Raw genomic sequence first — 18,605 nt, 5'->3', positions numbered from 1 at the left:
ACGGATATTTCCCTGCTCTTTTGAGAGACGACACTACACGTTCTCGTATTGCATGTGTTACGCGTATTCCTCCATTTAAACAACTCTTTGAATTCGATTGCATCCACCACACGAAGAAAGTAGAAAAACCCGGCGTCCCTGTGTTTCGCAGAAATTATGGCTAACCTGGTCATGTTTTCCAAATCGATCAAAATCGAAAACATTCAACACCAAGGTCTGACCGCCTATTTCATTGTACGGTATCTGAATTCAAATAGGTATCAAAGCAAAAGAAACATAGAAATCAAAAAGAACTTGGACGAGAAAATGTCGTGAGAATAGCGAAGTATCACGTATTTACCTTGAATGTGAAACTTTCGTTGAAAACAGGATTGAGGGACTTCCGTTGAACTTTCGTCTGGAACTTCTTCTTCTTATCGGGAAGAAGAAACAGTTTCACATAAGGATCTGAGGTACCGCCGAGATCCATTGCAGGCAATTCTTCGGCTTGTACTATGACAACTGTCAGCTGGAAAAGGATCCTTGTGGTTGGTGCAGAAAGAAATTCTCTCATTCCGGATAAACAAAGGAATTACTTTTTACGATCTGCTGTCCTGCTACCCGTTTTGCATGAACAGAACACATGTTTTTAGAGAACTGCAGGGAATTGTAGTGTAACGAAAGGGTTGTAGATACAGAATGCACTTTTCCACGACTCAGACATTTTGTGGCATTTCTTATAAAACCGAAGATGTGCTAACAAACGAAAATGAAACATCCCTATATATCGAATCTTAAAAAATCAATTTGTTTATAGAAAACACATTTCGAATTTAAAAAAAGAAACCGTGCTTTATGTCCTAGAATCATTAACCATTTTGAAGAACTTTCGCTGCTGTAACTGTCGACCTGAATTATAGTAAATAGCTGAGATTACATAAATATAAAATAAAGGGTTTAAAATGCAAAGCCTAGGTTTTTGCTGGAAATTTTTTCTCTAGTCTTATTTATGACTTATTCTTATTCTCTTATTTGTGATTCGACTAACCCGAATGCTGAGTCACTAGAACGCTTCTCATGCTTCTCATCCACAAAATGGGCAATTGCTGGAAAGTTCACTGACTTCGCAACTTGTTTTCGTGCACCAAAAATGAATCCATGCGACTCATCCTGAATTCTATATACTCTCCCCCGTACATGCAGTGAAGCATCAGTCATCTGATTTCTAGACGCTGCTATTTTTTATTCACATCACTTATTACTACTATTACTTATTATTACTTAATTTTCACCACTTCCAGAAATCTGAGGGAGTGTTTTCGTGGGCCACAAACACGAAGGCGATGTATATGAACATACGTATATATTAACTATTGAAGTCAAAATCCGAAGACTTTTATTTCCCTGGCACGCCATCTTCCTTAAACGAAAAATTTCTGCAAGCTTCTTAAACTGTGCACTATCTATAATCTTTGCGTTAGAAAATCTAGCTAATGAGTCAAGTACACGTCAGAATCGATCATTGTGGGATGTTGCACCCGAGTAGCGCAACATTAACTTCGTTCCTCAGTTGCTTTTTAGACTGGTCTGTTGTATTTCGTCTCATTCCATTAAATTTACCCCATAGCTGCTGACGTTTTTAGCCTCCGCCAAAGCAATTGCAGTAGTCATTGAAGCTTGCCGTAATTCTCATAGAGGTGATATTAAAAGTGCAAAAAGGGCGACCGAACTACTTTTTTAATTTTAAAATTCGTTAGCCCAACTTTATGTTGTTTTGAGCGTCCTCTCTGCAATCTTTCAGAGTTTGCTTTCTTTCCTCATCACATTCGTTTTCTCATCCCGTTTAATTATTTTCTTTTGGCTTCTGATTCCTGGACTTAGTGCGTAGCCTTTTTCCGTCTTCGATGCGCTCAAAACTAACATTTAAGCCTAGTTTCTCTCTTCTACAATTCTCCCCACTAACTAACCTATCAGAAGCCAACTCATGAATGACATTAGCTATTTTCGGTCTTCAATCCCAACAATTCAGTGTCCACGTTAATCACGCAAGACCCTGATTCAATGCATATGTGTGAGAGGAGAAATTCGAACTTCTAGACTACGAAACGAAGCTTAATCAAGCGATTGTGCACGAACAAGACCGCAATCAGTCGTTCTTTCATTTTTCGTTATTCATCCGGAAAAGCCCTAACATAAAAGCATGCCTCAGGGACACATGAACATTCCAAATCCGGCTCAGCTCCTCAAAACAAACACTGGAATGGTGTTTTTGTTTTGTTGGGATTGCTGTGCACATACATATATGATTGCATAGAGTATACGAATTGTTCCGTCTCAGAGGAACTCAATGGCAAGCACAGGTGACTGTCAAAATATTGGCACAGAAAGAGTTGTTTTTGGTTCTCGACTGACACGAACAAAATTGGCTCTGCATTTGAAGGACAACCCTTAGCGCAATGACCTTACAAACCTTGCATAAACAAGATTGAAAGGATAACGAAATTGATGTTGATGCAATGGAACTAAAAGTTTCTACTTTGCATCTTTAAAAACACGGATGACAGTTTCCTGCTAGCTCAAGCGACTGAAAAATGCCGCAACTGCCTACGCAGTTGCTGCTGCGGTGCGACCGTCACTGGCTCCACTAGGACGCCACCATCTTTGCAGTCCAGTTAGAGCTAGCGAGGGTGATGGTAACTGCTTACGAAATTCCATTACCGTCAGTTCGTACCTCAACTGTTTGTATTCTCACAACTACAATACCTGACTGTAGTTATTGTAATTGTGAGAAAAGCATCACATCGGCATCGATGAAGAAGAGATAGCCCCAGTTTCAGTCATTAGAAATAAATAGGGAGCTGCCTACAGTCACACAATTCTCTGTACTTCCCTTTTTTGAAATCAATTCATAAATCCTCTAGAAGAAGAGTTCCGATCAGGTAATAAAACATTTGCCATAGCCATCTACAGTATTCTCCAGCTGCGGATGGCCATTCGGCTCGTCAAGGTATGTGGTTATGTCACCTCCTTAGAAACTCCTAGTGTTCGCTTAGTTTTATTTCGTTTGGCAACAATTTTCTAGTGGAATGATTGTTTTCATAGTAAAAAAAAAGAGCTTGTGGAATCAAACGCAAATAAGATAGGTCCTCGACGTAAGGGATCGGTTACATAAGCACATACGTCACTCACGAAACCCTATTACTGTTACTGACTTGAACATTGGCGAAATGGTGCAACAACGCTGTTTTGGTGGGTTTGCGGAAAATGCCCAGGCAACCACAAAATGCTGTAAATCGAATCCGACGTGTATAACCCGAAGATTCACTGCATAGCACTGGTGCGACAGCAGGCGAATGTGATGGACGCGACGTCGTTTTTCAGTACTTCAAATTCAATTCAATTCACTTTCGGTCCTGTTTGAAGGAAGTGGGATTGACGTGGCACGGAACCCCTTTGGAAAACGCAGAGCTCCGGTTGCTGTTTTTCGGAAACGAACGTAGCGATACTCAATTTAACCTAGCCGTCCAAAAAAAACACGGCTCAGGAACCGCTTCAGTTATTACGAGGTACATTGAAACGCGCACGCTCGTGCACGGTTAGGTCCCATTAGCAGCCTATTCATTGGTTTTCCTTCAATAGGCTGGTGAGGAGACCCCAATAATCCTCAGTCGCTTGTTTGTGGCGCTTGCACAGCGGTGGCACGTTGCAACTGATTTCGTAGGAAAGAATGCTGTCTTTCACGCCGTTTTTATGGCGATTAGGAGATGACGAGCGAGAGCCACGCTCATTTCTGTAATCTGCGACACGAACTCTAAATTTTCCTTTGGGTTTCCTTGCCACGTCAATTTGGAGACACGTTTAAGAAAGTAGTTCGAATTCTTTAGAATACATGGAAAGCATGAGAATTACTTGAGTAGGAATTGAGTGACCATCTGCAGCGTGCAAGGTCCGAATAGTCGCCAGGAATTTCTGTTCTGCAGCGGGAGACTGGGTAGGGTTTCTTCATAAACGTTTATTTTTATTGCATTTCAAGGAAATATGAAGCAGTTGAAAATCGATTTAGTGGTTCAAAACCAACTGATGTGCGCCCTCAATTCCGTTGTCGAACATTTGCGGCGTTCTCGCTTTAAGTTAGTTTTAGTGCAAAAATGAAAGAAAAATAAGTGTTCCACGGTGAAATCCTCCAATTTGCTGAACAACAGAGCGCAGCACACAGCTCAGATGATTCTGACCTGACTGTAGATTTAAGTCATTAAATCACTATTTCTGGGTATTCGAGAAATTGCACAAAACCGTGAGCCATAATTCAGGAGAAAATTGGAAAAAGTACAACTTAGATTGTTTGGAACATTTAAATCAAAAGGTTTTAACATTAACTTTTTTTAGTGTGGTAAAATTCTAATAAAAATCAATTGTTATGGATTTAAAGAAAAAGGTTCGAGTTAACTCCCACATTTTTCAGTTGTTGTGTGTCGAAATTGGGAAAAACAAACCAAAGTAAAAATAAGAAACAAATGAGAACGCAAATGGAAGGATATCCCCAAAACAGAGCCTTAGACGCAAGCAAAAGGAACAAGCGATCAAATCAATTTCTTATAGATTACCAGAAGGATCTCCTGGAACAATGAATGAAAAAATCCACGTATCTTACCTCACTCCATAGAATCTCAAACCAAGTTAATCTGCGAAGGAAATTTCTCCCTTTTTTCTTGGGATTGGTGGGGAAAGGGAGGTTAGATGCAGATCTGTCCAATGTTAGTGCCCAAATATGAAGAGGCCAGGTGGATTGCACAACAAATTGTCAGAAATGTAACACCTCCTCGATAACGCACAACGAGTGCAATTCATGGAAAAGAAGACTGAAACAAAGAACTCAAGGTACACTGACCGCATTTTTATCGAAATCGTAATCCAATTTGTATGAAAGTCGACCGAGAAATTTTTTCTCCTTCTCATCTTCTTTTTTCTTTGAGAGCGACATGCTGGAAAAAAGAACAAACGATTCTTCTTATCCGGAAGTAAAATCAAGGATATCAATAAGATAGAATATGAATGGAATGCCGACAACGTCATATCAACAAAGGCAGCAACAGCTTTTGTGTTGGACAACAATAAGATTTTGCAAATGGACTCACATCACAACACTTTACCACAACAACGCGGCGAGGTTTTTCGTCAACAGGGAGATTAGCGCACTCGTTTTAGCTTCTTAAAACTGCATCGTTAACATTCTTCCTCGGACATCATTAACATTCCCATCGGAAGAGTTCGAAATCACGAAAGAGTTATTGGAATTTAGGGGAGAAGAAAAGAAGAAAAATAAGACCCGAAGACCTATCATTACAATTGAGAAATTTTTCAGCACGATTGGACTGGACACGGTAATTTATGGATAAAATAACGGCAAGAATGGTTTCCTCGCGGTACTCCGTGTTCATTCATCTCAGTAGCCTCTAATTTCTTACAATGCCAATTCCAGTGAGATGTACGGAATTCCAAAAGAATCTGTACTGAATTCCTACATTTTTCATATTTCTTGGAAGACGATCCGGTTTCCAATATCTTCTTCAAGTGTTCTGCCACCAGAGCCATGCTCAAAGCGGGAGACCAAGAACCTGCCTCAGCCCCGTGACCTTCTCATTACGAAGGCCGTGAAGGCTAAGAGATGGGTCACGTATTGTAAGACCAATTATGTTTCTTCAAACTTTGTAGCAGTGGATACATCCCTATCATCGAAGGAAATGAATAAGGCAGCTATTGGAGTGATTTCTAACTTCTAACTTTTTTCTAAATTCAGAAGGTATGCGTGCGTATACCGGGTACTATCCTTACCGCTACGGATGTATTGTTTATTAAAACAGGGCCCCAGTTATTTCAAGAAAAACTGTGAACGGGACATCCCTCAACCACATTCACAGGTTACCCCACGTTTTGAAGCGTAATTTGAAATGCTTGAAGAAAAAAAGATTTTGGATGCTGTGATATCAGAAGCCTTTCCAGCCATCTCTCGACCCATTTCCATTTTTCTGCCTCATACTCAATAACGAGGACTGTGCCTTCCAGCTAACACACCCTCGGTCCCCTTTTTGCCCTTGCACTCTCTTCCGTGCCTGCTCTATCTTGTTAGGAATACGGCTAACAAATTCCCGCAGGTATATGAAGTATAGTTTATTTAAGACTGTTCTGAGCAATATATGACATATTTATGGTATTTCGGATATTTTATTGGAAGGCGAAGGTTTACCAAATTGCGCCAAATTACGATATTGCCAGCAATGTTGAGAGGAAAATTGCCCACATACTGGATTATACCGTTTCTCTCTTTTTCAATTCTCAGCTGCTCGTCTTTTGCCATCAACGTGAATTAATTTAGTGTGTGATGTTATTCCAAAGTTTGCTTGTTCAGAGAAGGAATGGCCATTAAGTGAACAATTCACCATAACCTACTCAGTAACTCCTCACTGTGCTAAACTCCAGTGTATAGCAACCAAAGGCAAATAGTCTGCCAGGTAAAATTCGTTGCTTAGTTTGAGTCCCTCGACCAAGAAAACAAGAGAGATTCACGAATTGCCCGCCTGTCTTCTGGGCCACATCCAATTCTCGAAATGTAGCAATTATTGTATCCTTCTATGCGAAGCCGTATGTAAACAATCAACGCTGAACTAAACAAAATATGTGCCCAAAAAAATGTGCAACATACTGTCTTTGAGAAGGTGAACAAAAAATGCACTCCCGCTAGCAACTGCTAGCAATTTGTCACCGCTTGGAAGTAGTAAAATGATGTTCGTGTCCAAAAGGCAACAAACCACAAGACGTACATAGTTCATTGAAGAGCTGTCGCAAAAAAACGAAGTGAATTCAGGAGAAAATGCAGGGTCACTAATCACGACGAAAATAGCTTCAAAAACTGAGCGGAATTCGAAGTTCCAACTAGTAATTGCCAAGCCCTTCACCAGATATTTTCGGAAATTCTGAAACATTGGAATTTCCAATGTCGCAAAAAACTAAGGAACAGATTAGAGTTCAAGAAAGTAACAGATCATCTCGGTGACGTCACAATTATGGACATCGGCGATGTCACAATTCAGGACGGTACTGTAAACATGGTGCACTCAGAGCGAAAGATGATCTGACCACGAAGAGATCTAGAGCACCATGAAATCACCTCTGAGACTTTCAGATCCTTATTATTTAGCAATTTGATTGTTATTCTACATCATGGTGCTCACAAAGAGAAGGCAAATGATGAATGTTTGCCATACTTTTCGGGAATTTTCTTGTTTTCTTTCAGGGAAGATCGCTGTCTTGCAAAGCTTGTGAGTGAAAGAGAAATGAAATAAAGAAAATGAACGAACATTTAGTTGACAGTTCGGGTGAATTATTGATGATTTTTCTAGACGCTCTAGACATCTCAAATCACATCTAATATCACTTTTAGTTGCGTTAAAGAGGACAAGAAAGAAGAACAGAATACGGTAACTGAACAATTCAATGGTAATTAAAGCTTCTCATTTGGTTGTTTTTTTCCTCCTTAGGAGACATTAGGTCGATATATCCTCATTAACTGATTAGGCAGTCACCAGGGAACGTTTTTGCAGATTTGGAATAAGATAAGCATGCTTCAAAGAGCATATCGAATAAACTTGAGGTGGGAAGAAAAAGACTCCAGTAGTTGAGGTCACAATTAGCTGCTCGAGTCAGTGGAGCGCACCAAACAAAGCGGTGGGAGCGATGAGGAGTTAAATTTTCGAAACAGAAAACCAGCAGTCCATTCAGAATCGCGGTGAGACGTGAAAAAAAAGATGAATAAACAAAAATAGGAATGTAGAGAGATGAGTGAAGAATGTCCCTGTTCATACCTTATACTAAGGTGATTCTTCTCTGACAAAATTGGAATACATAAAGTGAGTTAAAAGAGTTCTGACTCCAGTGTTAATAACGAAAAACAAGAAAGAGCGGAAAAAGTTCATATTAATTAAATCAGGTGCTCAAGAAAAACCAGATCATTGGAAGTGTTGTTGTTGTTCTTATCGTTCCTCATACCTTTTGCAAGGAAATGACCAACTTCTTAACCAACAGTTCGAAAAAAGCGAAAGCGGCCGGCGGCTGCCGAGCACTTCTCTGCCAAATGAGGCGTCTAAATAGCGAAATGAGCAAGGATGCATGCTTTGAGATGACAAGATCAATAGTGCGGGTACCGACGGTGGGTGTGTTTCCCCAAAGCGAAGTTATAAATGCAGTTTGGGGCGAAACGCTGAAGTCATGCCACGATACGTTTGCTGGGTTTGAGTTTCAATGATAGAGCAGCTCATATATCGGTAAAAGAAGTCTTCGCACGACGCTTCCACTACAATCTTGAAATATGATCACGTTTCTACTACATCACAACAATTCTATTCAAATCTGCGCCACAATAAAATTACCTTAATACGTGTTTTTACATAAGGACCATCTGGAAGAATTTTGTTCTACATTCCTGTTTAGACCGAGCTGCCTGGATGTTATCCAGTAGAGCAGCGAAGAAGACAAATTGTGACAAGGTGGAACGGCAGAGGACGCACACAGGTGAAAAAATGGTGATACAAGAATAGAACTTGTTCTTATACTATAGTAGTAATAACTGTTATAATATAACATATAATACATATGTAGCAGTAAATAATTACACAGCGGTGAAATAATACAAAAGCGAAGTTAGTTGCTTTTCTTTTGTGCTGTAAGTACTCCCACAAAAAAACACCGTTTTTCATATGTTGACGGAAATGCCTTCAAAAGATCCTAGCTTGTGCACTTGTATTTTTTCTTCAAAAAATTTGCTTTAATACATTACAGCATCATCTTGGCAGTAACCTCGCAATTTACTATTGTAGAATTCACTTGTAAGAGATTCCAAAAAAGAAATCTGCTTTTCTTGTTGACAGTTTTTCCATTGATCTCCGTATTTTGTGTGGTTGGAGAAATATTTTAGGGAACGAAGCATGAAAATATAGGCCTAAAATAGAATAGAGAAGATTAGCACGCAGGAAAAGAAAACGCATAGCGATTTTCTTATATTAAGGTAACATATGAACTTAGATGCGCAGGACCGACAAATTAGAACTACAAAAGTGAAAACTGCAGTGGACCTTCCTTTCACATTTTCTAGTTTTTCAAGAAGAAAACTTAAAGAAATATTGCTATCATATTAAATATTGCGAAATATTGCGTTATGGTACCATTGGACAAATTTTGCCGAAGCGTTGCTTACTTTTCCGTTACAAATTTTTTCGATACGACAACTTTTATAGCACGGGATCGTTTTGAGAAAATGATGAATGTTGCGAAAAACTGCAAAGGACACCGTTAGTTAAGCGACTAAATCGGCAATGACGTAGCGCTAAAAATATGATGATGTGGTCTGTTGGAGGTGTTTAATCATCGTCCATAGAAGAGCATAGACCTTAGAGTTTTATTCTTTTCTTTTTTAAGAACGTTTGTTCTTCATAATTACTAGTTGGTGTAATTTCCAGCAATTAAGAAGTCCAAGTGATTGATAGTTCAGCTAGAGCCAAGACATGCGATCGAAAGGAATTGTCTTGGGGAAAACACTGCCAATTTCCGTTTTTGTTGGGGATTACCTTCCAGAAAAACACCTCTTCGCCAAGTGGAAAATGGGGACCCACAAAACCCCGTTTAACTGAATAGTTAACTTTCAGTTCTTTACATACCCAGCAGAACTGACGTAAGGCAGCGACAGAAGGTTCTGCTGCGAGTGCACGGCCATTGCTTCAGCAACCAGCCCTCTTTGAGGTTTGCGAAATGGCACGAGATTTTTTAATGAAGAGAAAACCACTGGATGCATCGGTTTGCAGATCACTGTATAGGCTTATTAAGGGTTCATAAACCTCATACGTAGAACGAGTTCGCACATTCCAAAATGATTGCTTGAAATGATTAAGCGCTTTTTACTTGGTTCAATAATTTTTTGTTCATTAATTACTTTGTTTCTTGTTTTCTTTCTTTTTTGCTGTTTGTTGTTTCCTCTATCTACTGAGAAAACGGAAAGAGTCTACAATTACTACTTTATTTTCGTACGAGATTTATACATCAGACTGAAACTAAGCGATTTTTGTTTTAATATCATAAAATTCTAATTTTTGTTCCATACAAAGACTGTTAGCGACATATCCATGGAAAATGTCTTGCAGGTTTCCCGTCAAGCCATAAATCAGTTTTTTTAAGGTAGGTGAGAGATAAAAGGGATGGAGAGAGCGGAAATATAGCGGAAAATATACTGCAGTAGTTTTTCTTGTATGTTTATTTAAGCGGAACAGTTCAAAAAGGTAATAATAACACAAAAGGCTGCAAATAGTACATATCCTGAGACCACGACTTAAGAGTGCAGCATCCTCCGCTGGAGGATAAGAATACGACTTCGCTAAAGCTCAAAACCTTCAGCAGGGAAAAACTGGAGAAAGTATCTAAAACTCCTAACACCAAACACCAACATTTAAAACCTACATCTGGAAAACATGCATTAAAACTAAAAACTCCATGAAGCATTTCTAGTGGAGTGAACGATACGCCATCAGAATTGAGAAATGTCCTTTGCCAAAAACGATAAAAGAGCGAAACCACTGTGGAACACGCGGATAAAGTACATGGATGCTCTTCTAGGAACTCGAATAACCGACTGAATAAGAAAAGCTACGGTAGTTGTTGAAGAAAAGGTCAAAAAAGTCAACGTTCTGCTTTAGTGAATACACAGGTGGAGCCAGTAGCACGGATTTTGTTACGTACGCAAGTTTAAATGTCAAAGGCTTGGAAGTAAATAGGAAGATTGCGGAGAGAATCCCTGATAGACCATCTTCCCCGGATTTTACAACGAATAAAGAGAGCAGCAAAAAGAAAGAGACCTGAGAAACCAAATGCTTATCCTTTTTTTAGCGGTCCGGCAATACGAGATAAGCGTGGCGACCAACTCACAACACTCGTTATCTGGAACCAAGTGTATCTGACGGGATTACTCCTCCTCCGCCCCTTTTTCAGAGCAGCCATAACGAATCGATACGTTGCATTGCTATCCTGGAATTCGATTCCACATACTAAACATTAGCGCATTTCCATAGTTATTGGTTCCGGAGACGTCGCCACTAGATGAGGATTCCCTCTCTTGGATGAACGAAAATCTGCTTCAGATTACGCACTACTCGGAAAAATCACATTAAAGAATTCAATAATAATAAAAAGAACTACAAGGCAAAGAAAGAAAAACGCTATAAAGCGCTAGAAATACTCCTGCAATCAACAGATGACACAAACGTAACCTTATTGGAATAGGAAGTTTGTAAATGTCTGTTGAATTTGCATGTCGTCAGCAAATTCCAACACGATCTCCATATTTTTTCCCGCAGGCAGTGTTTGCTAAGCAAATTAATATTCCTTAGCAAACGCAATATGCATTCAGCGTTGAAAGGTCTCCATTACAAGTGCTCGCTCCAGTTTTCTCCATTACTTTATCTCAGACCTCCTGCATTGCCACGAAATTGGCAGAGGTAAATATATATATATATATATATATATATATATAAGAATTTTTCTTTTAGAGAAAACATGGAATATAGAAACATATCTAATCTTCACGAACGATGAAACGAATGAATTTGAGGGGCACCAACTCCAAATAAGGTTGAATGTAAAACATGCAACCGAGCCCTAATGATTTTCCGGATCGACTTCCTTACAGCTCGAAAAAAACGTCTTGTCTCGGACGGACTCAAATGGTATCACTATGGGTTTTCATCTTGTTGTTGTTCTTTCTACGCAACAACAAGAATGAAGAAGCAGCTACAAGTAAGGGGGTTTCAGCATCATTCATCCATAAGGTCATGGGGTTTTATGACCAGAAAATTTCCAGTTATCCTTGTGAATTATACGTAGACAATTATTCCATTCTAGTTATTGGAAGTACGCACACTAGATCCATTAGTAAAGATCTGACCTGCACAGATGATCTGGCTGCAGTAACTTTTGAACTGCACGCCTTCAAAGAAGTTCTGGTGATGTCAAGCGAATACTTTCGAATTAACAAGAAGTAATGCAGTGATGTAACGCTAAGGGCAGAAATCTGAAGCAGAAAATAAATAAGTCCTTTCAAATTGTCCGATTTCGTACTAAGAGCGGAACGCAACGACTCTTCCGGAATCAATCGCAATTCTGAACTTCTTCTGTGAGAAAGCTTTATTACAAAGCACACCGTCGAGCTAGTGATACTATAATTAACTAAAGTGGTGCGCTCTGAGCATCAGGGGACAAATGGCTGCAAGTGCAGGACGACAATGATAAATTCTCAAAAGTACACAAGGTATTCCTTATCCATTAGCTTGATTCTTTTCTTAACCGCTCATTCGTGTTCCACCTCACATTGTGTGAGGTCATTCCGTTGTGTAACCTAGGATGCAGTCAAGAATTACGAACATTCATATGTTGAAATCTGGATTCTTGCTTCCGTCCTACAACCACAATGGCTTTCAGTATAGTGACCATCGCTATAACCCATCAACGTCGACGCTGAAGTGTTTCCCTGAAAGTTTCCCCACTGTTAATTGGATGAGGGGAAAATGCTCTCGTATCGCATGCAAAAGCTTTCATGGCCTCGGCTTCACAGCAGTGTCGCATTTCCACGGGTCTCATGCTTTCCACTCACACGCGGAGTTCACGGGTCTCCATGTGAAAACAAAGATACTGTCGGGGAGGCACAAGTTTCGTTACGTTCTACAAGTCTTGTCAGTTAATCTTTTCGTGATCTTTTCCTCTTAAAAAATAACAAAATAATGTTCCATTTTCATCAAAAAAAATCTTTGCAGTATCTAATGCAACACTTTGAGAAGGCTGTGATCTCTTATCCAAAGTTATGATCATCTACAGGTTATCTCACCTTACGCGTACTTCTAAAGGGAAATAAAGGGACTTGTAGAGGGCTTCCCGCCGTCAGCGAGAATTTCTGGTAGGATAGTTGAGATCTGTGAACTAAAGCAGAAATGATCTTGCACAAATCGAAATAGTATATTCTAAAAATATCGGCTAACATAAATCTTTTAATTATTAGAATTGAGGAGGCTAGAGACTACCGTCGCAACCGTACTGTGAACTACCGAAAACCAACTTTCTTCTTCCTGAAACAAGAAGTTTGTGTACATTGCACCCGTCGTTGATTTATACGTTCCTCTAATATAATCTAATATAGTGCTATATCTAAACTAATATAATGCAATATTCACGATTTCAAGGTTACAATTGCCCCAAATCCTTTTGACCATGGTAGATTAATAAATGATAGGTAAATGAACAAATAAATGAATAAATAAAATGCAAATGTTCGGAATTGATCACTCCTTTAAAGTACGATGCCACGTTCGGTTCGTATTCAGTATTACTTCAGATTTACGAATACGATTTCGTATGTGGCTCACAGAATGATTTGCGGTGGTTATCCGACAAAATTAAGGATGCTCAAGGACAAATCTGATACCACAATGTCAACCCCGAAGAGATGCAAGGCTTCGTTTACCTAGGGCGGTGTCGACCCACAGATCGGATGTAGTGATGATCTCTTACTGCTCGATTACAATCGCTTACAGATAACTAAATTAAAGTTATAGTTGACAAAGCTGTAATAAAAGGAGCACCTTACAAATGTAGGGTTGCGAACATTTACGTTAGACATAGGAAGTAAGAACACGACGAGGTTTAAATAGAAAACTTTTGTCCGTCGCATTATTCTTCCAACCCTGTTGCCCGCCGGTGTCGTCTATTTCAACGTTATCCTCCAATATTCCGCAAAAAAAAGCACAACCACACATAAAAACCTTACGTGTGAATGCCTTAGAAATGACGCAAAGAATCTCGCATTAGAGCAGTATATTTCTTACAAAAATATCAATCACGAAAACCTCATCATTTTATTAATGTGGTAAAAAATGAGCAATGAATGTCGCTGCGGTTATCAGCGGATTACAGTGTGCAGCCAGTCATCAACTTGAATATGGAGTGAAATTCTAATATATATCTCTCTTGTCCAACAGCCAAAATTTCACTAAAAATTTTGAATTATGAATTTTTTTATGATGTTTTTATTTCTCTGTGTCCCACAATATAGTTCGAGTTAGTTTGCAAAATATACATTTGAGAAATAAGAATGTGAAAACTAGAGAGGCAATCAGGAAAAAAGGAAACAATGTGACGAATATAAAACAAAAAAACGGGGAAAAGTGGGAGAAGACACGTCTCCGATGCTTCCAGGAACAATGATATTATAAGTTGCTCAAAGGACTTCGATTAATCTAGAAATTTCCGTGTTTGATGTCGTTTCAGCTTCGAATGCATGTAAGGAATTAAAGAGACAGTTGCAAGAGAGAGAGAGAGAGAGAGAGAGAAAGAGAGAAAGAGAGAAAGAGAAAGAGAAAAAGAGAAAGAGGAAGACAAAGAGAGGGAAAGAGGAAAAGAAAGAGAAAAAAGGATGGAGAGTGGAGGTCACGGAATGGGTAAAAAATGCATCCTTATAATTACGTAGGGCACCGATGAGGGTATGAGGAGCGTTCATACAGTCAGAGAGGTACCATCCTTCATTCGTTTTAACACAGAATTATTGCTTTCATTCTGAGTTCTCTTGTAGATAGCGGATAGCAAGAAACGAATCCCACGATTCCACCTTTTCACTGCAAAAACAACTCAACGGACATGATGTGGATATGCAGCGGGGAGGAGGCGAAAACTATAGATCCTGATCAGTTCAACTGCAGCTGCCTTGGTTGCGAGAACGCGTTTTCAATTTGGTGCTGCTGCTCTGATGTAACTTAAGAGAACAGTAAATTTTCTATAACTCAATTTTAGCATATATGGGATTAGTGTATATAATATACGGAAGTTTTTCACATTAAGGCACAGGACTGTGTTCTTCTTTCTTGGATTCATCCTGTTGATAGGTCAATTTCACCTCTCCCTTGGGTGCAACGAGTTGCGTCGTTGAGCAAACTGAGACATCTGATGGTACTGATTTAACTAATCCTCGATCTCGTATGGGTTTTTTTCGTTTTCGCTTCCATTTTTGAAGACTATGTACTTGCCGTAGCCTGGCTGTGGTAGAATTAATAAAAATCCGCAAGCACGTTTAGAAAAGTGGTAAAGTCCAAATCTCTCTCGCTGTTACAGTACTAGGGTATAGGTCCTTCGAATGATCCAGAACTATATTATAGTCAAGAATTAATTATTCTGTGAATATTTCCCTACTCGTTCATGCTTTGGTGAATATTCGGAAAACAAATGTTTTCAGAAAAGCTGTTTTGAGAATATTAAAATGACAGGGAGAATTATTGAAAATGAGACTAGTGAGGTGTGGGAGAGGACGAGAAGTCGATGAAGAGCTACTGCGTGCGGTAGCACAATCAGCTTGGGTTTGCAGCAATTCCGAGTGGACGGCGTCCTCGCCGGAAGTGCGTCGAGAACTCGTAGTAATGCATAATTGTATTTCTACGGACGAACTCATTTGTAGCTCGTACACTGGCACTTTCGAGGAACTTTCTGATGCCTTACGTAGCTTCTCAAGCGCTTACTAGTAAACGTTACTTCCACATACTTCGAGAGACACAGTAAACTTCCATTTATCTATTTACTTGCTTATTACATCATAATCCATGCGACTGTTACTCGCTACCATGAGATAACTAAACAGTATGGAATTTTATGACGAAAGTATCCAGTAAGAAAAGATGTAATGAGAAAATTTGTAAAAGAGCACAAAATTCTTAACAGGTCACTAGCCAGTTGCGTCTGTTTTTTGAACTTTGCCATGTCCGACGGCAATGGTAACAAAACAAAGTGAAAGTAAAAAAAAGGTTTAGTTTTACAAGCCGATAAAACATGGAGTTAACTAGGAGTTATGAAGTCAATTCACACGAAGGAGTCCAGGCGGCCATTTACTCTTGGTAGAAGAGCGAATATAATAAATTATTCGTTTATAACTAGAACAACTGCCTAGGTGGTTGGTCTTAACACGAAAGCTTCCGTTTTCTGTTCTCATCGCCATTTATGTACGTAAGTTACTAAGCAACCGAAGCTAAGGAAGGACGAGATACTACAAAATGAATCAAGAGAGCCAAGATTAATTGGAGTTCCCCGTTGGATACCATAATGCGATGCGCTTGTACTGAATTCGCAAATCTTATAATGCAATTTGCTTCCGTTCCTTGAAAGCAACACATCCAAAGACTCCAAACATTGCCCGGAGTCGACTTAGCGCTCACAGAAGCCGATTTATTCGCCAAGCAAGAAGTATTTGCCATCTTCCAGCAAGCGAGTTTGGCTATTCAGGACAATCGAATCTATTAAAAATTGAAGATACGATGAAAAGTACTTAGCTAAGAACGGATTAGAACAATTTAAAAGCATCACTCCACGAATCTGAGGTGGTACGGGTTTCGTGTGGAGTATTCGTATACGGGATGGGAGACTATGGAGAGGGGGGGGGTTCCGTCCATTTCTTCCTAATTGCCGTAAAAAACGGCCCGGAAGATACAGCTCCAGGCGTTTGGCGCACTATTTTCTACAGGGAGTTCGACTGGAGCGCGCCAGCCTTGTGCGGCGCCGCATCTTCTGGGCCGTTTTTTACGGTAATTAGGAAGAAATGGACGGAATCACCCCCCTCTCCATAGTCTCCCATCCCGTATACGAATACTCCACCTGAAATCTGCACCACCTCAGATTCGTGAGGTGATGCCTTTAAGCCTAGTACAACCGCCTACGCCTTCCTTGCTAGAGAAGTAAGTGCCCATAAGTCATCTCTAAGGTCCCGTGTCAGTTCCTGTTAGGTTGCATTTCCCGCGGTCAAACGCAGTGTCTCCAGCACTAAAAACACTTTCACTCTAGCAGAACTTGTTCTTGATTAAGGAAGAAATTAGCAAACAACAAAAAATAGGAAATGGCGTTCGAGGACACGATGTTTTCCTGGTTTATAGACTAGAATGCATGCTCGGCGGGCATAATTGCAGTGAAATGGCTCGAGTCAACGTGAGTTGTTGGTTTCCGGCAGTTGTTCGGAATTCCACCGTTTTCCAGAACAATGACGAGCAATTCTGCAGAAGAATAAGAGAACATTGACTCAGAATGCTTAAACATTAAATCGTTTAGTAGGTAGATCTTCAGGATTTGGATTCTATGGAGTAGGACGAGAACTTTTGGGTATGTTTTTGCAGTCCTACGAAGATGGATGGGAGAAGTTTGATTCAGATCATATACATCTTGCACGGATTCCTCATTAAGACTGTATGTACTGACGGTTTGATGAATAAAAGTTAATTCCGAAGAATTTCGCACAAATACTTGCATAATTTATTTTCTGGTTTTCATACCGTTTACGTTGTGCATTGTGTTGCTTCGTTACAAAGCCCTGGAAAGGCAGAAACACTCCTACCAAGCGTGATTCTTCTTGGGATACATAGTAGCGTCTCACTTCTCTTTCTTCTTTTACAGAGTATAGTTATGAGTATAGTTATAGTAAAACTCTAACGCTAATTACATTTTGGTACCCACTTCAGCGAACATGGCAGACACAACTGTCTTGGAGGATAATCCTCACTTTATGAAAGCGCGGTTAGCCAGAAACAAATCGCGTACAGTCGACACTGATTGTCTCGATCGGACGCAAGCTTCTTCCCTCTTTTGCACATAATCTCTTTTCCTTGTGCCGTTCCCAATCGAGGACGCCTTTGAAATTAACAACTGTCCTACCATGCAAAAACATCGAAAATAACCTCATAAGCGTTTTCCTTTTTAGTAGTGTCTTTCCTTAGTATTAAATGAACTGAATGGTTTTAGTCCAGTCTTCTGGCTATTCCTGACCTAATTTGTTGGTTAATTGTTCTATTTTTAAACACACGTATATCCTTTACAATTTCATAGTTTCGTAATCACACATTGATCATCCGTCACTGTATCCACCGGTGTTAACTATCCCAGTGGTCTTTCTGAGAAGATTGGAGTTCCTTGGGATCAGAAGCTGGTGCCTAAGACTTGATGAAGAACTCAACAGCGGAGGGTGGGTAAAAGAGTTGAACAATTTTTGCTTCAGCGAATCTTTAAGTGCCTAGAGCAAGTGGTAGTCTGGAGAATAGGGTAGATGGGCCCCTTTCCCAATCCAGGACTTCTGTTGGGGACTAGTGGCCGAAGCGTGGCTCGTGTAGCCGCCCGTTGTGGTGGAGAAGGCGAACGGCAGCACGCCTCGTTCGCTTTTCTCAAGGCGGCCAACTCGCGAGGCTGAAGCGTCGACCGTCTGGTTTCGGGCAGCAGCTCCCTCCACAGCGTTCCCAGCTAGCTGCGGACGGTAGGCAAACCTCAATTTTCTTCAAAGTGTAAGAAAAACAAGTAGCTAAGCTAATGTCTTTCGTAACTTCCCCTAATTGAAGGTACATCGCGGGTGAACACATTCTGCAACGACTATATACTATTCCTTCTTCAGAAGTAATGTTCTAAAGAAAAAAAAACTACATGTAGAATGCCACTGAAAGTGCAGTGCTGAAAAGAGTGACGGCAAAATTGAAAAATCGAGCAACGTCCACCACTTGATTTCTGATGGCATCGTTAATATAAAAATT

At 40.0% G+C, this 18,605-nt stretch overlaps 1 protein-coding gene across 1 annotated transcript in view; it reads right to left on the bottom strand.

Moving 5' to 3' along the window:
* Positions 1-18,605, bottom strand: part of RB195_013964 (uncharacterized protein) — a gene marked incomplete at both ends in the record, with an annotated part of 43,720 nt that overhangs the window by 6,953 nt on the left and 18,162 nt on the right. The window contains 3 exons of the mRNA XM_013444663.2: positions 166-243; positions 341-508; positions 4,868-4,961. Coding sequence (XP_013300117.2) covers positions 166-243; positions 341-508; positions 4,868-4,961 — 340 coding nt within the window. The remainder of the gene's footprint in view (positions 1-165; positions 244-340; positions 509-4,867; positions 4,962-18,605) is intronic.

This window comes from Necator americanus, chromosome V, assembly GCF_031761385.1.
Source record: "Necator americanus strain Aroian chromosome V, whole genome shotgun sequence".
Lineage (NCBI taxonomy): Eukaryota > Metazoa > Nematoda > Chromadorea > Rhabditida > Ancylostomatidae > Necator > Necator americanus.
Note: the sequence above shows the minus strand (reverse complement) of the source record. Positions and strands in the feature narration are given on the sequence as shown.